This window comes from Monomorium pharaonis, chromosome 8 (genome assembly GCF_013373865.1).
Source record: "Monomorium pharaonis isolate MP-MQ-018 chromosome 8, ASM1337386v2, whole genome shotgun sequence".
NCBI lineage: Eukaryota > Metazoa > Arthropoda > Insecta > Hymenoptera > Formicidae > Monomorium > Monomorium pharaonis.
Window position 1 is genome coordinate 7547857 of NC_050474.1, and position 26339 is coordinate 7574195.

Here is a 26339-nt window from a genome sequence, read left to right on the forward strand (position 1 = left end):
ATACATAATTAAATTACCACAGATGATGTAATCTTCACAAGTGATTGTTCATTGCTGTATATGTCCATTGATAACTTTGAAATAATACCTATTTACATGACACAGGGCAGTAGTGTGACTGCTGTTTGTCTTAAAGCATCGCTACAAATAAGACGCATTGGATTAAATAGTAAAATGACACATGAAATTATATAAAATTTAATCCAGTTGTTTAATAAACATATTTATCCACCAAACATATCATTCAATAAAAGGTTTTAAGTTTTATCGTATTTTCTTCAGGCTGGATACACGCCATTACATATGGCGTCTCACTTTGGTCAGGGAGCTATGGTACGATTCCTTCTAAGATCTGGTGCTGCCGTTGACAGCAGCACCAATGCTGGCTACACTCCTCTCCATCAAGCTGCGCAACAAGGACACACGCTCGTTATTAATCTGTTATTGGAAAGTAAAGCTAAACCGAATGCTGTAACTAACGTAAGTTTTATTTTATTGTTTTCTACATAATTTCTATACGTCAAAAGTTATAATCACATTTAATGTACTTTATTTTTTATAGAATGGACAGACTGCTCTGGATATTGCACAAAAACTCGGCTACATAAGTGTCATTGAAACGCTGAAAGTTGTAACAGAGACTGTCATCACAACAACTCACACCGTCACCATTGAAGAAAAATACAGAGTTCAGGCACCCGAATCCATGCAAGAGACATTTATGAGTGACAGCGAGGACGAGGGCGGTGAGTATTTAATCATGGAACCATTTATTATCTTTTTGCTGCTTACTATCTCTATTTGCTGAATAATTTATTGATGAAAGTTTGCGATATTGGAACGAAACAGACTTAGAGAAAAAATTTAACTAATGTGTATACAAAAGATATTAATAATATTGCAGTTATTTCAGAAGCAGCTTGTTTCTAATATCGCAATAGGTTTTGTGAATCTATTTTAAATCTGTTTTGACAGCTTATTGCTTAGCATAATTATTTTGCCTTGCATATTAGAATTTTAGCATTGGCATAAAATAGAAATATATGTCAAAGAAAATAAAAATTGATAAAACAACGCTTTTGCTTAAGCTAATAACGCGCATAGAGACGATAGCATTTAACAAACTTTTCTACTCTTCAAGGCTCTAGTTTTTACAATATATCTTTCCAAATGTATCTACCTACGAATAAGCGACATGTTATTGCAGCATATTCTCGCGTATGATATAGGTAAAATAAGATAGATCTCAAAACAAAGGTGAAGTTCTTCGGTAGATACAATAATTGCACATTAGGAAAGAAAATCCATAATTATCGAATTATTGCATGGAGGAGAATTATAAAAATTATAAGTAATATTAGAGAATTAGGAAAAATGATTAAAAGTAGGAGTATAAGTATTCATAAGCGTGTCAACAGGTAAATACTCGTCCAATAATGCAAAGAATAGATAAAAGCATTGACTTAGCGATAGAGATCTGAAAACACAAAATTTTTCCGCATGTCCGCGTATAATGCATGACGCGAGCACTATTGGCATGTGAAACTTTATTTCCCGATAGAAATTGATATTTCCCAATCTTACCCGATTCACACGACCACAACAACTGTATGAGATAGTCGAGATAAATAGAAAAAATCGCGAGTTTTAAGAAAAAAATTAGCTGCATCAAAGATCTAGATTCTTAGCTCTGTCTATTAAAATTATAAAGTCGATATTAAAATGCTAAATAAAATTATTATTTGCTTTATCATTGTGTTTATGTTATTTTGCAAAAGCATGCACTTAGCTAATATTCACTGGGTTGTTGTACATTATATCCTTGTATCGAAATTAATAAATGATTATAAAACTGATCGCGTGCATACATCAGGGTGCTTACTATCAGAAAAAAACTAAGAAAACCTGGAATTTTCATAGATTTTCTTTGTTATTTTTGAAAATTATGAGATTTATAGTATTTTGTTACTCAAAAAAATTAAAAAAATTTTAAATTTAAGTATCTCTTTTTCTGACAAAATTAGTTCTTTAATCTTTTTTTTTTTAAGAATATGCAAAATATTCATTAGTAATAAATGGCATACGCATTTATGTACACTCTCGTCTGATTCTTAAATTTTTATTTAAAAAATTAATGACAAAAAACAATAGGTTGTTGTTAAATTTTGAAGTTAACACGTTGTGTGTTTATTTATATTTTTTAATTCTGTACTTTAATGAGCTACATTATTAAATATTTAATTATCTTTTGAAGTCTGTTTTCCTATTTTCGATAAATTATTATGAATTTATATATTGCGGGCAGATCATTATGTGTTTAGTTTATATAAAACTACATTAAAAAATTCTCTAATCTTTTCAAGAATTTAAAATAAAAATCCTGAAAGATCTGGGAATTCTCAGGAAATTCTTTTATACAATTCGAGTAAACATCCTGATACGTAAACGTTTAAAAATAAAATACAAATCACGTGTTTCCAAGAACAGAATTCGGAATTACCTAACAATACCTTGATATTATAAGATCTTAAATCACGTATTAAATTTAAAATTCGTCTATTAGTATAATGATGTATTACAGTGACTTAAAGAAATAGACGAAGAAATTTTCCGATTTGAAGTTTTAATTGCCCTAGCGCGGCAGAGTTTATTTCCGACAATAGGACATTTAAATGTCCCCGCTTCCATTGGAATTTTCTGTAATCGAGCGCGTAGAAAAAGACGCACGTATTTGTGCGTCTGACGAAGAACAGAGGCTGTACTTCACGCCGGTTCGTAACTTAGAGTTATTCGGCACGCTTGTTGAACAAGCCAGAAACCCGCGTCACACGCTCGTTCCCGACTCCTACGTAGCTGCGGTGGTTAGTTCCTTTAAATTTTATTTTAAACAACCCAGTGATAAAGAGCGAAACTTAGAAAAAAGAAAAAAAAAGCAAACAAAGTGTATATGGTGCGAAATTAGCGTTCTGATGAAACCATGACCTTACCTCGACGGCGTGTACAATGTATGTAGGTGGTGATGAAATCGGCACGGCAGCCATGAATGTGTACGGGCAGCCTCCGCACGCGCAACACGTGTACCTTCCTTCTTACTACCAGGGCCAAATGACCTATACCCGTAAGTTGTCTGTACTCTGTTTCTGTTACACTCTCTCTGTCTTCATGCGTTCCAACGCGGAACGCCACCGCGGCAAATATGTATATACCATAGATTATACATTATGTATACATATGCCAGCACTGTCGCAGAAAACGACGTGTTCGCGAGACGAAACGTCATTGTTAATTGTCGTTTTCTCGTCAACGTGACCATCCCGCATAGAAATTTTTCAAAATCTCTCGGATGTAGATTCCGATCAGAATGCCTACGTGAATTTGATTGAAATAGGAATATCGATATCTGTTGCAGTATTGTGGTATCAATTGGAAAATCCATTTTTGTCCTGAATACGAGTTTTTTTTTACCTAGAATTGCGAGGATTTGCATCTCTTTTTTTCATGGATAAAATCTGATACTTTTGTGAAATTGTTTTTATATAAAGTATAGAAATCAATACACAGAGAGAATTTTTTATTATATTCTACCGCAAAATTTACTACAAATTTTATTAGAGAAAATAAAGTCATCAACACCGCGATACTATTTTTTTAGACTATATTTCTTAAACAAGAACTAAAAATAAAATTAAAAATAAGCTAACTAAAAATAAAACTTTGAGAACATGAATGCAAATCAGAAAGTGTCTTCTGTCAAATGAGTAGTTTTTATAATACTGTTTCGTATTTTGTAGTAATTAAAATTTTCGCAATATAAGTAATTCGAAAACTAGCATCTAAGAAATTAGAACCTAAACCTAACACAATAGACAGAATTTACAACCACGTGAATTCAGACATAGCCTCGTAGTAGAACACTCATCCAATATTCCATTTTTGATAATAACTATGTCTCTTGTCACCTTTTCTTTTAAGAAAACATAACGAAACAGGCAAGTTGTTAATATTTATTACGCATTTTATATTTTAATATAGTTAAATACTATAAATTTTTCAGAATTAATTTATGAAAAAATTGTTTCTGTATAGAGAATAGAAAAAAATGTCTGCAATAATATTTTATTATTTATTATTACTTTAAAATTTAAATAGAGTTACGTTACTAGTTACAAATTAGTAGTTTGATTAGTATTAAAAATTATAGCTAGATATATGTAAAATATAATTTAAAAAATAATACAAAAGAAAAAATTATTATACAGTAATTAGTAAAGATTTTTAAGTAATTAGTAGGGATAATAATTAAGTATTAATATAAATAACAGTTCTCTAAAATATTATTACGTTTTTATTAATGTAATAAAAATAAGATAAATGTTCTTTTTAAAATTTTTTAATATTTAACATAATATCTTGCATTTTGTTTTAGTTTACGGAATATATTTTTGCATTTGAGAACAATTTGAAAGTTTTACTTATTTTATAAGTATATATATATTTCTATATATATATATATATATATTTTATTTGTTGCCTTTATTTGCTTAAAATTTTCTTTATAACAAATAATTAGCATAATTTGAAAAAATTAAACTTTTTTGCAATGATACTATATTATTTGAACATTTATTACTAACAATAAAATAAAAATCAGAAAAAAGTTTAAAGAAACACCGGAAAGAGCAAGCGAGATCTTCTTTTCAGACTTTCCGTTTTATTTAATTTAGGATTGCGTTTATATAAAATATTATGCTTCTGATCTGAATCTTCATAGATTTTTTTTGGCGGAGTCAATGATTCTTGGGAAATCGGATCGGGTCCCAATTAGATCCCAGAATGTTTTCTATGTGGGAGCAGCTGCTTCTCGTTAATTTTGACGATTAGAGCATCGTGACATAGCGGCATACAACGTAGTAGCATCGAGAGTAGCATCGATCATCGTCGTTGTCGTCATCGTTATTATTTCGCCGGCGGCGTTCATACATCCGCATCTCGGATCACGCTCCACTCTCACGAGTACATTTCGTACCTAATCGAACTTTCATACATCAGATTTGCATACAGAGACACGCACAGACACAACTATCCCTCGCCCGTTATTTCTGTCACACATTTATTGTTTCTACGTTCATACTCCTTGTGTTTACCTCATCCTCTCTTTTTCTCCCTTACGAATCTTTTATTTTTAATGATAGCAGTTCGACGACACACCAAATTACACTGCCAGCGTACCAAGTTTTATTCTAAACATCCCAATTATATATTGTGACTTTTAATTGGGTATCTCTTAAACGAAATTAAAATTTCTCTATTGAGAAAAGACGTCGTTTAGTATATATGTATATATAATAATCATTATATTTTATTATTTTACGTGAAATCTGAAGCGAACGTAAGACACACGTGATTCAGTCGATTCTAACGTTATCGCTGTAACACAGAAGGTTTAGAACGCACTTGTACAATGCACTAGTGCACTAGTGCATTATATTCATCGCGTACTGAGATTTTTCCCGTAGACCTAGAAGATCGGATTTAAACGTAGATAATCTTCAGAATTCTGACATAATCCAGGATATCTGTGATACAGTTCTGACGTTGTTACGTAATCTTTCTAAGGAATACCGCACGGGATCGCGTAGACATCAACGCGTTACGTGCGGTTTCAGTTGTTGCGGCGTTCCCGGCGCAATTGACGCGATCTTACATCTAAAAAAAAAAAAGAGGTAAATAAGCGTACATTACCGATGCGATCGTTATCATTACCTCGCGCATAATAAACGGACGGCATTCCTTCGCTGCAGCTTTGTTCGACAAACAACCGAAGGAACCGAAGCGACCGCTCTTGCTGTCACTGGAACGAATGGCTCGAAGAATGCGAGTTAACGTATAGAAATATCTGTTGCTGTAAATAAAAAATTACGAAAGGCACGATAGGGGAGCTAAATAATAATAAAAAGTACGAAAATCTGTCAAGGCAGACGCGTTGGAGTGCTCAGACATCAGAGGTAGAATCGTAATATAGGAAACCGTTTGGAGAAATCCAGATTGGATCTTGGATTTCGAAAAATTTTCTACGTTTAGTCTTACGTATGTACGTTTCTATCTTTTCTCGCGTGAGATCAATGCTCAATTTAGCGCTCATTCTCCCCGACTTTCTTAGCTCTCCACGCAAGCGCGCACACTTGTACGTGTCAAAAGTGTCAAAAAGTGATTGCACCGAACCGTTCCCGGACTCTGGAGTGGGAGAGTCGGGCGAATTTAACTCCGCAGGACGATGGGATTCTCTGTTCGATGCAACTTGAAAGTACGTTATAAGAGCGACGGGGGAACAGGGCGTGCGGCCACCAAATGTAATTTACATAATAACGAGCCGCGCGATCGTTTGTTATACCGGTCGACCGGAGCGCGCTTCGACGTCGCCGCCGTCGTCGTCATCGGCGTCGCAGTTGTACCTATAACACACCGAGTACCACCCTCCACTTTGGCTACCTGTTATGCAATCGCCGACGTGCGTATCGCGCACAGCCGCGTTATTAGTGCAGTCAGTCCAACCCCTGGCGTGCCGCCAAACACACGGCTTCGTGGACCGAAATAATTCTCGTATTTATATAACGTCAGACTCGCGCGCGCGCGCGCGCGCGCTCGGCGCCAATTAGGAGGAAGAACAGAGAAGAAATAAAGCGTGCGAATTGTAACGCACTCACGCACGCGTCGACGCCCACGCGTGTCCCGCCACGCGTGAACGACATCGCGTCCAGCGTCGGGCGCATCTCCACCATGCAACGGGGGCTCGATCGCGATCGGCGGAAACGAGGAAGCGGATTACGTTTCCGAAATTGCTTCACTTTTTTATTGCCGTCAGTCCCGTCACCTTGTGAGAAGGGACATCAGTCGTGAAAAAAATACGGCGAATAGAGAGAGAGAGAGACTTTATCTTTCTTTCCTCCCTCTCTCCCTCCGCACGGCAAACTTTGACCCAAGTAACGCCGTCGCGATACGTTACAAATTGGCTTTATCCGCTAATTGCGGCGCCGCTACGCTATTTGATGACGCGAATCACTGGCGAAACCACGCTCCCCCGCCTCGCGTGCATGCGTAGGATCCTTCTCTCGGCGGCGCGCGATGATGAATAAAGTGGCGGGAAAAGCTCAAAGGCAGCTACTATTATAAAATTGGTGATTCACGGAATGAGGTCACGTTTCTAGCGAGCGAGTTGTGCCGGTCGAACCTGTATCAATCTTCCCCGAGCACAGTCGCTGTTCCTGACCCCCCGTCGACGCCACCGTCACGCGCGCGCGCGCGCGCAAATAGAGGAAGTATTCAACGCGCGCCGGTGCTTAACGCAATTAAACGAATTGGATCTAATGGAGTGGATGCTTAGGGCCGCGTGTCCCCATCGACAGTGTGTAATATTCAAAGTGAGGCCAGGTCCTGGCCGGTTGATAAGCAGATCGGCCGTCGCGGGATAAGAAGCCGGTCGAAGACGCTTTCCCGAAGAAAGGAAAGGAAGAAAAGAAGAAGAAGAAGAAGAAGAAGGAAAAGAGCGCGCCGATATAACGCGTTACCGAGTCGCGACTCGCCGGTGCGCGGTGAAAAAAGAATCCCGCCTCGTGAAAAATATAACGGGTCGCTGCGTTTCGTTCCATGCCACCTGCATATCGAGTGCACGCGTTGCACGCGAAGTTCCGGACGGGCTGTCGGAACGGCGCGTCGCGATAGTGCATCAGTGCGCTAACGACGCTCGGGAGGATACGGAACGTTTCCTCCAAGAGGGAGACGCGGCACAGCGAAGTTCTACGTGAGGGAAAGAGAGAGAGAGAGAAAAACAGGGAAAGCGCATCGAGACGCGAACATGGCCAAGGGAAGAGCGAAGAAAAAGAAATTCATGTGCGGCTGTCCATGCGGGTGTGGCAACAGGAACAGTGACGTATTATGTAAATATCGTGCATCTGTTGCTTTTACGCCGCCGCGGTTGTTTTCGCATATGCAACCCTTGCGATCCGATCGCTCGGAGCGCGAGCGAGCGGAAATCGCGCGAAACAGACGAATTTCTTCTCTTCTTTCACCGGTTAGGATTAAACGCCATTATTTTACTCGGATAATCGTAATGTAGAATCTTGTAACAAACTTGTAATAATTTTTAACGCCACTGCGGTAACAATATTACGATACTTATTGCCAACGATAAAATAAAAACTTGAAAATATGTTTCAAAAAAGAGGGCTGGAAACTGTTTGGATTTACGTTACGCTTTAATTTGATTCTTTATAAATTTTCTAATCAAAGCCCACAAATTTTTTTACTAGGTCTCTCAAGTCAGAATCCAGAAAGTTTTCTACAATACATTTCTACAATACACGGAGTATTTGTTATAATAAATACATTTATTATAACTCTCTTCCCCTTAATCGATATTTAAATAAAAAATTAATAGCACACACACACACACACACACACACACACACACACACACACAGAGTAGAAGTTTTAAGTAAATACGTATATTAGTAAAGTATATTTTTTTTTGCAGAAAATATAAATAAATTTAGGTACAGTAGCTCATCAAAAGGAAACTTTGAGCTTTCAAACCCCATTACATAGCTTTGACTAATGCGAATTAGCAATTCACTTGTATAGTCATTGTGCAAATTAAAAATTGGCGTAATTGTGACTTGCAAAGATGATGTAAAAATTTCTTTGCGAAGCGGCAAACTTTGCTAAATTTTCTTTCTAAATTACAATCAGTGAAAAATCACTGAAATCAGTAAAAATACACTGATTTCAGTGGTATACTTATAACTTGTCAATCAGTGAAATAAATACACTGATCTTTCAGTGATTATACACTAATTCTGAAGTAAAAATTACTAAAAGTCCGTGAATACTCACTAATTATCACAGTTATAAGTATACCACTACAAATTAGTAAAAATACACTGATTACAATTTAGAGAGTTCTCCGATAACCGATAACTTATAAAACGATAACGTGTATCGTACCGCGCGATTCGGTTTTCATAAGAACGTTAATGAATGTTAAGTTCTGACTTCCCACGAGTCTTTGTTCATAACACATTCTTTGCAATTAAACATTATCTAGCTTGCTGAATCTAGAGTATTCTAGAGTTTTACGTCATCAAGTTTACATCACTCGAGATACTAATTATTAATGCTGATGTAATTTTCTAAACTGCACTTAGTACGATGCACTTTTTTTCTCATCGCATTTATATAACTTTAGATATATTGAATCTCTTAAAATATTTAACTGCATGTTAATGAGAAGTATATATCTTGGAGGAACTGCATTAAAAATTATTGGTTCGAAGGGAAGTTATCTCACGATATTTTTTATTAAATGATCTTAACACGTAGAAGCTTTTATTTTATTTAAAAAAAAATAATAATAACTGAGTTTTCAAAATTTTATTTAATAAAAAAGAATTTTTATTTCTTTAAATAATAATTTATTTCAGTAAAGAATTAAGCAATCTACATTTAAGTAGCAATACAAAAACGCGAATTATAATACGTAAATATTTATGTACGACATAAAAAATCGGATGTACGCGGAATAATTTCAGAATCGAACGGATAACTAAAAGTGCTAAAATGCGCGTTTATAAATCTTGCAATATCGAAACATTCTCGTCCTATAGGAAGCATAACACATGTTCGACACGTTAATTATGTTACTCTTCATTGTGTATTTATCGATGTTACTATTATGTGATAATCAGTGCTTACGAAGTGATAACAGACCGCGCCGTGTCGCCACGCGACCGTGTTTTCATAAGGTCGAGAGTGTTAATGAAAGCTAAATGCCCATGCTCTGTGGCCCATTGTCCAGAATCGGGGGCGCGTCGTGGCCGTGTAGTGAATGACGGATATCCTCGGGCATAGCGCGTAAGCAAATATCGCGTAGCGGTATTCGGGTCGCAACTTACGGCCACCGGAGTGGTATTTTTGCTCCCGAGGGCTCCGATTCTATTTCATCGCGCGAAAATTGCGACTTTACGACTCGAGTTGATCGAGGAAAAAACAAACAAACTTATTTCTTTACTCTGAGATAAAAAGTATAAAAAGATTCTCGCGGTATAAGACTGCAAAAAACGGAACTAAAAGAAAAACTGGATTTGTAGAAGAATATCAATTCCATTGCTAAGAAGCGATTAGTCAATTTACTTTTTTTGTTTAATAAGTATCTTTGATTATTTGTGGTTATTTTTAATAAAAAATATTCTTGGTAATTGTCTTAAAATGTGGAGAAAAAAAATGACATTAATATAGATATCATGGTCACTTGTAGTATTTCTGCTATTAGATGAGAAATTTTAGTAATTATATTTATGCAAGCGTTGTTCAGTAGCCCGCAGTTACGCAGTGGCACGAATATATCAATATACAATTGGCATTTCTTATAAGGCATTTTTACATTTTGAAACTATTTTAAGGCACATTTTAGCGTTGAATTACACATTTCCTCGTTCTTTTAAAACTTAAGCGTATCGTTACATGAATATATGCACACTTTGAATGTTTCTTTTTAATACTTTATTCGGCTTACATCACATGTCGAGTTAAACATTAGCATAAAGTTAAACACTTTAAGCGTGTTGACGTCTCAACAAACCTAACGCGGCCTTGTTTTCGAAGTTGTATTTAAAAATCACATAAGAAGCATTCACTAAAATTTTGCTGTGATTATCTATTGGCATTTCACGATTTGAATTATGTTATACAAATCACGATCTTACCTTAATAATTATCTCAAAAAAATTTATACTCTTGTGAAAAATATTATCAAATTGTATCAAAGAAAAATTAGAATAATCGAACAAAATGAAACTTTTCATTTTAACTTGATATTCTATAGATCGAAATATTAAATTAGTAAAATTTAGAATATATTTTGAAGAAATATTTGATGCTTAGAATAAACTTATACAGGGTGTTTGTAAAGAGTTATGCAATTTTTATAAACAGGTAGAGCGCATTAAACTGAACAGAAAAGTCCTTTACCGTTTTTCCATTTTCGCAATAGTTAATGAGTTATTGATTACACAGGTACACAAAAAAAGTGGTGTTTTTTTTTTTAAATTAGGAAAAAATAAGCCAATTCAGCAATTCAGACCTTGGATTTGAATTCAGCGAGTCAAAATACATAAGGATTAATTAGTTTGATCCGCCGAACCAACCACTTTTTTGTGTGCCTGTGTAATCAACAACTTATTAACTATTGCGAAAATTGCAAAATGGTAGAGGACTTTTCTGTTCAGTTTAATGCGTTCTACCTGTTTACAAAGATTGCATAAATCTTTACCAAACAACTTGTATACTTTAAGATTATTATTAAAAAAAATATTCTTTGTAAAGATAATAGTTACTTAAAGGAAGAAAAACAAAGGTAATAAATTGAATAATTGCTTTTTTTAGCATAAGAATATAATTTTTTTTTTACGTGAAGAGAAAGAGCGAAATTTTGTAGGGTTTCGAAGAGAACCTATCATTGATCTTTCAATTTACTAATTTATTATCTCTTTGAGTGTCTCGATTATATTTTTATCGTGAAAGCTACAATTTGATGTTACTGCTTACGCTCCGTCGTAATTTTGCGTCGTAATTTTGTAGAGCACCGCGAACCGCGGAATCGTCCCTGATTTCGAGGGACGCTCTCGGCGCGCATTTAGCACTGAATGGTACTGTTGTTCGGGTTCCCGTGTACTTTTGCGCGATACACGAGGTACAGAGGCATTTGTGCGAAATAATTTTACGGCTGCGCGAGAAAAAACAGGAATTACGAACGATCCCGACGTGGGAATTATATTATTTGTAGCGCTAATTAGCACTCAACGCTCGATCGAATGAATTTGAATGCCGCATTGTTTGCAGATTACGTGTCTGCGTTTTTCTTGAGAATCATAGCGCGCTCGCGGTGTGGTTCTCGTGTCCGAATTTGAATGGCTATTACCGCGCAGATAATGTAGAGTTAATCGGCAGATAAAAAGACACTTTATCATCTCTCCGCTACTATCAGCGTGTCCCAAGGTGTGTGATTTACGGGCAATTCGCGCGATCGCCGCAAACTGAACGAATCAACGAATGCGCCAAGCGGTTGCTGTCTAAGACTCAGCTTCGTATCGCGAGGTATCGCCAGCAGACTCGCGCGGGACTCGAATAAAAACATAATTCGCATGCAGCGCGCGCGTTTCGCTGGCTCACGCCGCGCGCGTTCAGTGCCACGCGTTGCATCCGCGGAAAACGAACGCGCATCGTCCGTCCGTCCGTTCGCTCGTGAGGACGTAGCCGCGGGAAGGAGAGGGAAGGAGGATTATAGAGAACGGACACGCATTGTTATCGCGCAACGGGATCAGGTACGATCGTCCGTGATCGCTCATGATCGCCTTCGTGGCCGCGCGAGAAGAGCCGGAAGAGCCCCGGACTCCGAATACGGACGTCATGAATCGTGATTCCGGCTCCCCCCCCCCCCCCCCCGAGTGTCATGTCGCGTTTAGTAGAGCGGACCCGAGGAACGTGACCTGGTAATGCGCCACTACTACTGTTACGATACGGTTTACGGTTACTACATACGTGCGCGGACGTGACAATGAAGCGAGCAGAGCGAGCCCTTTCCCTCCCCGTCAGTGACACGCGGAGGGAGGGAGGGGGAGGGGGTGTGAGTGATGATAACGCGCGTCGACGACGGCGACGGCGGCGCCGCCGCCGCATCTGATCAAGGGCGCCGGAACTCGCGTCGGAAGAGGAGCGCACCCGTTCGACGACGTAAGAACGAACTTGCGCACGGCTTTCGGCTCTTCCGACCGAATAGAATATTTTTAGCGCCCGTGTACGCGTGCAGCTGGAATATACGGCCGCGATAAAGTTGCGTCGTATCGTTAAGCCGGGTTAATTACCGCCACCGCGTAACAACTGGGTCGGCCGGCCTCGTGAACGAATAACAAACGCCGTCCGCGGCATATCTCATCCCCGTTGACGGCCGCGCACACGCGCGTTAACAAACGCGCGTCGTTTTCATTTCCGACGACGACGCGACGGAGCCGCGCGACGAAGAAAGATAACGCGTTTGACGGTTGAGCGTTGCGTAAGATCCCGTCGCTTCCGCATTTTTCTCGCGCTTCTTGTTTCTCGGACCACGGAGACGAATAACGCGATAGCGAACCTACACGGCACGTAATAATATGTCAGCTGTGTTACAGTAATATCAATATATTGTGGTAATGTTTCAAATTACATAAATTGCATAAATTTTGTTATCGATAAAACTATCGGTAAATATATTGTCGGATCATAATTATCTGATGAGAAATGGATATGTCCGATATTTGTTTGTTACTATAACATATTGGATTGAATATCAACGATATTTTTCTCAGTGTACGAATATTATAATATGACAGAGCAGTACGCGGTAGATATATACGGCGTTCCATTTCTCGCGATTTAAAGAAAACTACGAGAATGAAACACAGTATTGTGAGATTTCCCAGCCATGTCTCGAATGATGCCTTTTAAAACCCCAAAATTGGGCGAGATAAAAGTAAATTATAAAATAACATAATTGCAATATATTTGTAATATAAAAATATTATTACAAAGTGATTTAAATAATCACAATATTATATAAATATTACAGCAATACAACTGTGATATATCACTTTTTTGTATAATTGTTTTGTGATATGTCTTTTATATGTGATAGCTTAGTAATGCCCATCAATACTCATGTTATATTTCTCACTATATATTGCTGTAGAAAAGTAATATTGCCGTGACATTGCTGTTATATTACATGCTGTTATGTGAGAGGGGAATTGATCCGTCGGAACTGCAGTCTTGCCCAAATTTATCAGGATTGATCAAATAAAATTTCTCTCGCACGAGAAACTTCTAGAATTCCGATACGGCGACTTATTTCGCAAGATTTCCAAAGTTCATTTGTTTTTTTGCGCAACATCGTCGATACGCGCGGATCAAGGCAAGCGATACGACAGATCGATAATTTCGGTAGAGGATACGCGCCGGAAAGAGCTTTCCGTATCTCCTCGCGTCGTGAACCTCGCGATTTTGGCGACCGAAACCGACACGATCGTTGAAACGAACGTATCTCGAACGTCGCGTGACGTATCAAAATTACGTGATTTTGCGGCGCGCGCGATACGATTACGCCGTATAAATAAAAAGGTCGGCGTTACGCGAGCGAAGGAGAAGGCCTTTCCGGTACGCCTTGACTTCCTTCGTCCCTGAACGTGCACCGTTGAATCTTTCATCGCCAGTTTTACGAGCGGCGCGCCAATCCGATTAGTCGCCGTGCGGCTGTCTCTCTCTCTCTTTCTCTCTCTGATTGCGATTAGCAGTACTATTCTCGTGCATGACGTCGCGCGTCAACGTTTATTAACTGCACTCAATGAGATTCGACACGATTATTGTATAGTTTGCCATTTTGCTAGCGTAATTTGCCGCGGAAGATATAGGTCACTGCCTATGAGGTCGCGCTTAGATAGAAACGATGGCTTTTTAAGAAAGAGAGATAAAGAGAGAGAGAGAGAGAGAGAGAGCGCACGAAAAAGAAGGGAGAGAAATGAAATCGCCACGGCTCTTTGGCTACCGTGTCCTTGAACATCGTTAAAATTAGCGCTTCTACGTTACAGTTCCCTACGACGTGCGATATCGTCGTTTCGAATGTTTACATTAATTTTAGATATTAACGGACAACAAGTTCCGCGGATAGCTCGTGACGTCATTTTATGGGCGAACCATAAGGGAATGGGGTGTACAGCAGAGCTGGGCCAGATCTTCTTAGAAACTGGGCCGAAGTCGTGAAATGTAGATCAGGAGTGTCCTCGAAGATCGCAGACCTCGGCGTGCCAAAGATATTCGCGTCAGATTCGTTGCATTCCACCGAAAAACAATGATACCCAACGAAAAACTTGGATCAACTTAAAAAGCTTCATTGGAATTTGAAAAGTTACATTAATTTTCGAAAAAAAAATTTTGTTTAATTGTTATTAACTTACTCTTGATCTCTTTTGTATTATTATATATTTTTGTAATATTAAAAAAATTTTTTTAATTATATATCGGTATTAAAAAAATATTTTTAATATTATACTATGTTTTTATGAGTTATAAAACACGGAGAGAAAAAAATGGTTGCATAATGACCATAATTTAAGTATTAATTTATAGTTATTGTTAATGGCAATTATATTTACGGTTTTAATCGTGCAAATTAAAGCTATTATTATCACGATATAAATAATAAGTAAATAAAAAAAATAGTTGTATTCGTTGTAACTACATTTACTAGACAGGAATACTTATTTTATTTTTAACATACGTATCTTGATGTTTTGCTACATTAGTATTTGAAATTATCATAATTTATGGTAAAATTTTTCATAGTTACATTACTATCAACACTGTTGTAACAGTGTTTACCTCTCGTGCGTGTTGATCATTTAATAATCATCTTTGTTTTCAAGATTTTCGCATTAGTCATAAGCAATTCTATTTAGAGAGATAATAATAATTCTCACGGGATACCTAAGATGAACAAATATACGTTTATTGAAATAATATTCAATGAAAAAAATATGTTCGTTAAATAATTTAACGATTGCATGGCAACAGTTTTTTCGTGCACGAAACGATTTCGATTAGCGCTAACATTGCAAACCCAAGTGTGTAGTTTTTACACACTTAAGTGTGTAAACTCATGTAGTCACTTTTTACGCATTTGTATGTGTATATTTTTTACACGGTTTATCTGTGCAAAATTACACAGATTTTTGTATAATTTTACACGCTTTAATGCGTATTTTTACACGTTTGTATACATTAAATCATATATTTAAATGTTTATATAAAAAACCTCATTACGCTACGGTAAATTTTTTTGTGTGACCACTATATAAAAAAAAATTTTCCAATTTAATACAAACCCCAGTTACACATCTAGCATTGCTTAATTTCTGCGATCAAAAAAACGATCACCCATCCAATCGTAAACCACCGTCGACATTTTTTTGTGATGATCTATAAACACTTAATGTTTACAGATACGTATTAATACATGAGGATTAAATTTTATATTTAATTATGAGCTATTAATTTTTTGCCACAATCAAGTAAAAAATTTTTTATAGAGGAAAAAGTGGTAATATGGTCAGTGCGGACAATATGGTTACCCATGTTATCTCCGTTATTAGCTGACGAATTCTAGTAATTATTTATGATGTTATTTGTTTAGTAGCCTACTATTATATAACAATGCTAATACACTGGAACCCCGCGTTAGCGTACTCCGCGTTAGCGGAAACTATCCCCTCCATATGCACTCGGCCCACATGAGTAGCGTGTGTGGGGGATAGCAATGAGCAATGCAGTCGCGTATTTCACGGAGTGGGAGTGAAACCAAGCAATAGGAGATAACCCCGCGTTAGCGGACTAAAGCCCCGAACAGTCCGCTAACACGGGGTTCCAGTGTATGACAAAATATAACAGTCAACATTTGTTATAAGGCATTTTTACTTTTAAGAATTTCGACAATTTTTTAAGGTACATTTTAACATTTAATTACACATACTTCCTCATTCTTTTTAAACTTAACTGCATTATCACCTAAATGTATGTACACTTGAGTACTTTCTTATTATTTAACTCTTTATTCGGCTGTATATATTTCGAGTTATACAAAATTAAACGATGATATAGGATGTTGTCAATATAGCCATCTAAGTGTGTTAGTAATATGGTCACTTTTTTTCGAGATCTCCATATCGATAAAGTTCCTTGATAAATCGATTAAAGACTTAATTTAAGGCTGTTAATTTTTTAAAATTCTTTATATGAATAAGGCTCTGTAAATTTAAAGTTATTTTTATTTAACTTCCATGAAACGTGAATAAAAATCACCTGTTTTGATATGCCAACTTATTTTATATAAATAAGTGGCCACATTATTCTCTCTATTTCTCTTCGGCCCATTATGCAGTATTGTTACATTTTTATTAATAATATATAATATAATAAATATTTTGCTACTTTGAAATAAAAATCTAATGAGCAACACTTTGATGAATATAATCGTAAAATTTCAACTCAAAACATTGATTAATTATCAACGAAGTTATTAAATAAAATATAAATGGATGGCCATATTATCACCTTCTCTATATATTACTAAATTAGAAAGTTTATCCTGATTTTTTTTTTAATTAATCTAGTTGAAATTATGCATAACAAATAGTAATTTTTCTTTTATTTTCTTACCACTAAATTGACATTTGACGTTTGCACTCGGTTTATAATGTCAAGCACGGTAACTTTTTCATAATTTTTTTTCTCCGTGCACGGAGAAAATTTTATATAAAAAATTACTATGCTCGATAGTATACAGCGGATCAAAAAATTAAAAAAGATTTTTTCTATGTTTTTATGTTTAATTATGTGTTCATTAATATTGTTCATTAATCATAAACATGTTGAATTTATAAAATATCTCTTTTCTAAATGTAATATAAACGTATATATACATATATAATAATTTTACACACTTACACACTTATATACACACTTGGTTTGGCTAGTTACACGTGAAACTCATGTGTAACAAGATTTAAATGTGTAAAGTTATATTTTGCGTGTACATTTGAATTATTTGGAGGTACATGTTTTCACATTCAAATATGGAAACGTGTACTGCTACACGGTCAAATGTGTAAATTCATTATCTTTATACAGCATAGTGTGTTATTGTTACACAGAAAACTGAATTACACACATAAATGTGTAATTTTACACATATAAGTGTGTAATTTTACACACTTACACACTTATATTACACACTTGGTTTTGCAGTGAAGCCGCGCGAAGTTAATTTGTAAATCACGGTAACGGTACAGAGCAGAAGAAAGACGTCGTGGGAGGCGAATTCAGCCTTCTTTGTAGGCTGACCGTTCATTAGATAATCATGGCCTACATTCTTGGAATATCTGATAACGCGGGATCGTAATGCGAGCAGCTTTCAGTCGCGTGAAAAATGTGATACGATTCGTACACGTCCCAGTCGACGTCCCACCGAATTACGCTCGTTTATGCGTGTCTCTTGAGTGCGAGATGTATCCAACCGTGACCCCAATTGACAGAAGGTATGACGTGATTTCACGATACCCCGCCGTTAGTGCGTGGTATTGCGATAAACCTTCCAAATTTCTTCGAGTAAAATTAGCTGAAGTCAGAAAGGAAACGTTTGTTTAATATAGAAAAATTCAAAGAAGTATTTGATACGGAAAGCGTTTTGAACCTAGAGTCAGCGAAAAGAAAAATTCGTTCCACTTTAGGTATAATTTTATTGGGGAAATAGTATAAAGATATTAATAATAATTGTTTTTTAAATAAATGCTTCTATACATCTATACATCGTCTAATTAATATATAGTATTATTAAATAATTACATGTAAATATACGATAATAATTAATTGTGTTGCTCGTGGAACATCATTATTAAAGAATTTATTTCAACTTAATTGAATCTCTTTCTTTCGTATCATTAAATGTTTAAAGCAGAATATATAAATTATAGACTTGATCCATTGTAGTTATGAATATCTTGTTCAAGAAACAGATCGTTTTACAATAGCGATAATTTTTATCGTACGATTGAAGGTTGACGGGGTTGAAGTGAAAGCAACACTGTATGTGGCTCAGAATTCTCTACAAGATTAAAAGAAACCAATGCGACTTTGTAGTAGATCTGTTTTCTATTCGAATCGACGAGTGGTGTCTGCGATTTAAAACACTCGAGGATTGTCGAAATAATTTAAGAACATACCGCCCGATATACATTTAATCCGTCGTGATTGCACACAAAAATATTTTACTGTTAAGAAAAGCGATTATTCAATTTACTTTTTTCTTTTAATAAGTAACGTAAATAACGATTATCGTCAATAAAGAATATTTTCTTGATAATAGTCTTAAAATATACTTGTGTCATTAATTTTAGAAAACTTATTATCATATACTTGAATAAAGAATTTGAGAAAGAGAGAGAGAGATTGAAGAATATATATATATATATATATTATGAAATTGAATTGAAGAAAAATCAAAGTAAGTAAATTGAATTTTTATTTTAACTTAATATTCTTAATTGAATTATTAAATTATTAGGATTTCAAAATTTTTTGAATAAATTTAAAATTGAACTTACGACAGATTTGCAGATATAAATTTGCGAATTATTGAAACATAAATATTTATTTAATCCAAATATATATATTTTTTGTGTATAGAAGTTTGTTTTAAGTAAATATTACTTGTTTCGAGTAAATAATGAATGTGAATCCTCGGTTGTTACATTTATCTGCAGTCGCATCGTTGTCACACTGGATACAGCGTACCCATATCAATTTTCAAACGGTCACTGTTTTATCAGAAATATAATGACTAAACAAATTGGGGATTAATTTTTTTAGAGTATTATTTGATTATTATAACGTTAAAATTTGAAAATCTTTATGTTAAGAAAAATCTTGAAAATTGTAATTTCAGAAAAAAATCTGTTTTTACAAAAACATTATATCTTTTTTAATTTTAAATATTTTAAGTTAAAAATTTATGTGGTGACTTCAAAATTGATGCGTGGGTACATAGTACTCAGTGTGACAATCGAGAGTTAAAAAATTAAATTAGTTTTAAAAACTAAAAAAAAGCTATTCATTAAGAAGATATTCTTTGCAAGAATAACCGTTACTTTAAAAAAAGCTAAAAGGTAAAAACGTTTCTAAGCAAGAGAATGCAATTTTTCTGTGTCTATGATATGTTTCTATCCCGTACAAGAATTAATAAAACTAAATCCCCTTCCAACGGATCTCGAACACAATTTTCATTTATTTAGCAAAAACTCAAAATCATTCGACAAGCCACCTGTGCATTTCCCTTACAGAAACACCAAGATACAACAGATCTCGCTTCTTTTTAGCTTGATGCAACGATGTACTTGGCGATGGTTTTCTTTTTTTATTTGCAGGCTCATATAACTCACATTCTCACTTGTATATTCTTTAGCAAAGAATATATCCGCGAATATACTTTTTCACATATCGTACAGCTCATTCAAACTTGGCGGTATTCCAAAATACGAGTCTCATTCGCTCTTGCGCGAATCGCGTATCCACGTCCGTTTACTTTATTGAGCCTAATATTTACCGCAGGTGAAGATCCAATGCTCAGCGACCAACAGCAGTATCGATACATGACTGTTGACGACATGAAGTCCATGGGGGATGACTCGATGCGCGTGAACGTGACGGACGACGAGAGAGATAATCGACATTCCGGAGGTAAGTAAACATGTCAATTGCGTCTTCACGCGCTTCGTCATGTATCAGTCGGAGTAACATCGTCAAGTCGTTACCTGCGCTTTCAAGTCTTTCGCGTTAATCCATCATATAATTATTTATGGTAATTAAAATCAAATTTGAAATTTCTTCTGCATTCTCATATCTTGCGATATTATTTTTAAGCGATTCCGTATGCCTGTATAATTATAATCGATTGTTTATACAATATTTTGGATAGTATATAATTTGATAATTTTGTTATTTTGATAGGTTACGAGAAAACGTGAAATAGTAACTGTTCTATAGCATTTAATATTCTGAGACGTATATCGCAGAACCGAACGTTCGATTACTCTGCACATCGCGTTAATCAGATTAGGTCATCCTCGGAAAATAAGTTTAACGTGCATGGCAATGTGTTTTCTAGCGCCAACCATAACAGAGATGATTACGAAAGAACATTATCAACGTACAAACGCAGCCAATCTTAAACCAGACAATGTAGACATCAATAGGCATCCTGTGCATGTCGGGTATGTATATATTACATGTCTACTTTTATCTATCTTACTTTAACTTTCTTTATTAGAAAAGGATATAAAGTGATAAAGTTTCATTATTAATGATCACACGATCTATTTCGAAATTTTGTTTAAATACCGCGGTATAAGCTCCTGATTCAATCATAAAGCAAATATTATCTCCTTTTATTAATAATTAAGATATAGAAAACATTAATAAGCAAGATTAAATTACAATTGCATGGTGTGCCGTGATAAGCGTTTCTAATATTGAAATGATAACATTACGACATGCTCAAAATTTGCAAAAACGCATTTTGTTAATGATTTAATATTTACGGATTTGGATTTATTCAACAGTGAGAAGTGTTTTGCATATATATATATATATATATATATATATATATATATGTTTATGTACATACAATAAAAAATTATATATATATTATAACAAATAAACTTTGAACGATTATATTATTGCTCTGCAGAAACTGCCGCCATTAATCTTAATTATAAATAAAATTTGAAAATATTTTTTCTCTTTAATTTTAAAGATTTAAAAGAGATTTTAGAAATCAGACTTTAATATTCTCATCGAACTATATAATAACATTATTCAACATCAAAATTCTCTCCGAAGTGTCATAATATATAACAGCAAAGAATTTTTTATCCTAAACATGTTACCGTTGTCAACATTTGTGTAAACATCAGGTTTTTGAGAAATTGGCATGAAATTAGTAAAAGATGGCATATTTTAGTATTAACGTATTTTTAATATTTTTTATGATAAAAAAGAACTTATTTTCAATAAAATTAATGGAAAAATCATTATTCAAGAGCTTTGAATGAGTATTAATTTATGAATCATATAATGTATTTTCATAAAATTATGATTATTTGTGAATTTAAACTTTTAGTATAATCTACAGTACAAGAAAAACAAATATATACTTAAATACATGATAGCAAATAATGAATAATTTAAATTTAGCTGTTATAAATAGTTCAGTACACATGTTTTGAGTATACACACTAATAAACAAAGTTTAAAATGGCAGACTTATTGACTTCAAAGCGCATTACAAGCAATTCTATACTCGTTTATTTATCTATGTGTCTATGTGTAGGTAAGTTTGTTGAAATGTTTATTTTTTGGATTTGTAACGATAGCACTTATTATCTTCTTTGTTACCTTAGAGGAATATATTTAACTATATATTTGGTTTGTTGTATTATCGATTCTTAGAAAGTGTAAAAAAATATTTAAATAATCATAATTTTATGAAAAAAAGTTGTACATTTATGAACTATAAAATTTATTTAGACGCTTTTGAATACTTTTTAGACGCTGTTGACTTTATTTAGAAACAATTAGCTTCCTTGCCATAACAAAATGATGAAAATCATTAATTTTAGCCTATTTTCTAATAATTTAATTTATTCAAAATCCTGAAGTGCAAATTTAAATCGACAACGGTATGTTCAGCGGAAAAAAATATTTAGAATATATACCATGACATTTCGCAGAGAAAGAAAAAGTAATTTTTTCAACAGTGCAATTGTCTTGTAAAATTTTTAATTGTAATAAATGTATAAGAAGATATTTTCTTGATTGATTAAGTATCAAAATTTTGCTCAGTTTTACACGCAGCAATCTTTCTCTATTGTAAATCACTTTAGATGGAATAAATATTGTTATCTAATATTTGAAATGCAATCCAACGATATTACGCGGCCTTGTTCTCCGGTGTACATATCGCAATTGTCGCTGTATTGGTACTACGAAACAATAATAATGTGTATTATAGTATGACACGTTGTGTGTTAGTGAAAGTTTCCTGCTGTGATTAACCCTATAAATGAATTGGCCAGTAAATTACTGATGTTCTTTTTATTATCTTAATTTCTAATTGTGGTAAAAAATAGGGTGTGTTTTATATAATTATAAAAAACAATACAGTGATCGATTATTTTGTTCACTTTTGTCATTTTATTGCTAATCTCCTTAATCGAGAGGATTTATTAATTGTTAATAAAATTCTTAATAAAGAAAATGATGGAATAGTTGTAAAATAATAATATTTGAAAAATTATTAAATTAAAAACAAATCAAATTATTTACTTTGTGAATTTGAGTGAAAATGAATACATAATTATACACACATTTTACATAAATAATTTTGTGTTTATTCTTATGCGAGGATTAAAGATAATAGAAAACGTAACCATTATCAGCGTACAATCGTTAATAGCCTATCTGTGTTTGATATCCATATGTTATAATGGATGATATTTTACTCAAATTGCGTGCAATACTTGCATAATTATTTAAATTTACATTATATGTTTACGAAACACGCGGTATAAATTAATTTAGGACTAAAAAAGACTTTTTTTAAATCTAAAAAGACTCTCGGTGTAAATCTATCCGATTATAACAAAAAAATTAACGTGGCGTGTATATAAAATTTTACTAGGAATATCTTGATGCTCACGAAATATACTTGTTCGCTCATTTTTTAAAATATATGTAAATACTTTTTAAACATAAGTTGACTGATATAGAATAATCATGTTAAATCGTAACACGTAACAAACGTAGTATTGAAACACGAATATATTGTTTATAATAAATTTTGCTATAATTTAGTTAATGTTCACGACAGGACTTGCGATAGTTTACAGTCATTCAGAGCGCTTGATGTTCTCGTTACAGCCTGCTTGTTCGTAGCGGAGTTCGATTACTTAATGTTTAGCATGCTGTTTTACACGTTTTACTTGGATGAACGATTCTTTGACCAATGTAATTTCGTTTATCGCTGATGAGGATTTGTACTAACTGCCCGAATGGTTTGAAACAGAATTGAAAAATGTTTGCGACGATTGAAAATTTTCTTCTTTCACTCTCCTCTAGAAAATCTTGTCGTCTGTCTATTTAATGACACAAAATCCTTGATCGACACATTCTTTGCACGTAGCACTGTGCGTTAAAAAAAAAGCGCATTTCTCTAATGATTTAAAATAAATGCAGTGACAGAAAGTGCTACTTATACGAGCGAGACAGCATGAGCATGATAAACGAAATTATTGATTTTGATAATCAAAATCGGTTTTATTCTGAGAATAGCGAGTCCATAGAGTCCTTATGCATCTCGCTGGCAGCTCTCAGTACCGCATCGAAGGGACAAGGAATGTGGAGGGACAGGTACATCAAAATATCCTTTACGTTATCTTTCTTTCCCGTCATAACTTATAATAAGTGAAACAAAGCAAATCTTATAAATTTTGAATAACACGTAAAATGCAATTATTATTAGCGATAATAAACCTATATCTGTATCTAATAATACCTAAAAAAAAAGGGAAAGTTCTATTTATATCATATAGAAGTAACAATTCAGTTATAATTATCTGTCTGAAGAAGGACGACAAGGTGTTTGTTACGCATGCTATAATACTTATAAAAGAAAGAATCGTTTTTCCAACAAATTGTTAAATAGTAGAAAGTAGGAGGTTGCAAGCTGTTGCAGCTGTGCTGCTGGATGTTTTCTTCCTATGTATAATTATATACATACATATATATAATTTAAGTTAAATATTTAATTTTAATTGAACTTCGCGCGGATTACTCGCGATGGAATCTGTTGCTTTAATTACATAAATAGTTTGACAATAGTTTCAAAGTGATACACATTCCTCAGTTGGGAAAGATTTAAATTGAATGAAATTCTTATGTACAATTGAGGATGGTGAATCAGTGTATAATTATTATTGCAACAGATTTCGGAGAGCGTTATTTACTTTAAGTTTCTTCCGCGACATATGTATCTTTTTCGCAGAGTGTGAGTGTGTTGCGTTTTTTTTTCTCTCATTTTCTCTCTACTATAATACATAATTATTATTGTTATTTCTCGTAGTCATGTACAATAGAAAAGTGGTTTGCGTGTGATGAGTGCACTTTACAAAGTGATCAGCGACAATCACCATCATCATAATCACCATCATGAACAAGAGCACATTTTACGAAAACAGCGAAAAAAAAAGAAAAAATTACGTAGAAGGAAAAAAATTAGACATACATCGTTCTGATTATAAATTTGATTTAACAAATAAAAATTCCGTCAAAATGTGCTGACATTAGGGTTATATATCATCTTTCTATTATACTCATCTCATCATCATGTTTATGAACGAATGAATACTAACGCGTTTTTATTTTGTTCCCGATCTTCTCTGTTATTTTATTTGCGCTACTAGCAGAATTCCACAGTGGAGAAAGTAAGTGATCTTCTCATCAATCTTAGCTTTTGCAGTGCACATATACCCCCTCGATTTTCTTTCGATTATTCTTCTCCTTCCGTTATTACACAGCCTATATCTGTCGTCGCACAGTTCCCTGTAGTCGCTGACTTTTATTATTCTTAGAAACATCATACGTCGCTCAGTGAACACAGCTCGTTTAATAATCGCTGAAAGATAATAATTCACAGATTAAATTTTATCTCTTGAGAAATCATTAAAACACCGTGAAAAAATGCATAATGAATGTAATATGCGTCTTGCAATTATTTCGAATTCTTCATGCTTTTAAAACTAAAACTGTTCAACAGAAACGTACGTAAGCGCGGTTTATAGACGAATCTGGATGGAATTTAACCCTAATCCTACACACTACCAAATAATTCGGTATTCTACACAAGGGATGTAATACACCCCAACCTCTTTAAATGGTTATTACTCGTATACTATCAAACATTTTGGCTAAAAAAAGTTCTTTTAACATTCTTCAAACTCCCAAAAATAATGTTCAAAAGTTATTTTGGGACAATTTAAATTTTAAAACAGTGAAAAAAGTTCATGAAGCTAAGCAAAAAACTAAGTCTAAGACTAAAGCCAAACCCCAAGACTAAAGACAAAAACCAGTAGGGTTTATTCTACCCCAGGTGTAAGATTAGGGTTAAAAAGGGAATATTTGGAAAGAGGAAAAAACAAATTAATAATAAAATATTCTTTAATAATTTTGCACTCGGACGGTCGCATTAATTGAATACCAATATCACGTTCTTGCCAAGCTGATGTTTGCTGCGCGATGTGCATTGCACAATTCTTCTGTGAATACTTTACAGGCTTTTATCAGTGGGACTCTCGGCACTGGCATCAACTACAATATACAGTAGTTGAGAGCAATCGAATGGAACCAATTCGTTTGAATCAAATTAGATGACATACTTTATTAGATGACATACCGTTGCCTTCGATGTCGGTAGTTTGGCGCTTGCGGCTGTATCACATCTATTCGACAGACGCCTCATGTAGGAATCAGGGTTGGAAAGTAACGCGTTACTTGTAACATCGTTACCGTTACAATTACTTTTCTCAGAGACGAATGGGTAATGACATTACATTTCCTTATTCGTAACGTTAAATGCAGTTACAGTTTGTCGATAA

General features: G+C 34.5%; 1 protein-coding gene across 25 annotated transcripts in view; it reads left to right on the plus strand.

Moving 5' to 3' along the window:
* Positions 1-26339, plus strand: part of LOC105835668 (ankyrin-3) — a 111065-nt gene that overhangs the window by 41513 nt on the left and 43213 nt on the right. For 18 of the 25 annotated variants that reach the window (XR_004964263.1, XR_004964264.1, XR_004964261.1 and 15 more), the window contains exons 16-21: positions 283-480; positions 563-746; positions 3014-3118; positions 20239-20367; positions 20795-20900; positions 25149-25169. Coding sequence is in view for 21 of the 25 variants with exons in the window: in XM_036290586.1 (XP_036146479.1) it covers positions 283-480; positions 563-746; positions 3014-3118; positions 20239-20367; positions 20795-20900; positions 25149-25169 (743 nt within the window). In the remaining 4 variants the exon portion in view is untranslated. Of the gene's footprint in view, positions 1-282; positions 481-562; positions 747-3013; positions 3119-4729; positions 7935-11733; positions 12375-20238; positions 20368-20794; positions 20901-24018; positions 24097-25148; positions 25170-26339 lie in introns of those variants that run through there. The other 7 variants (XM_036290592.1, XM_036290607.1, XM_036290605.1 and 4 more) reach the window with 6 other exon arrangements.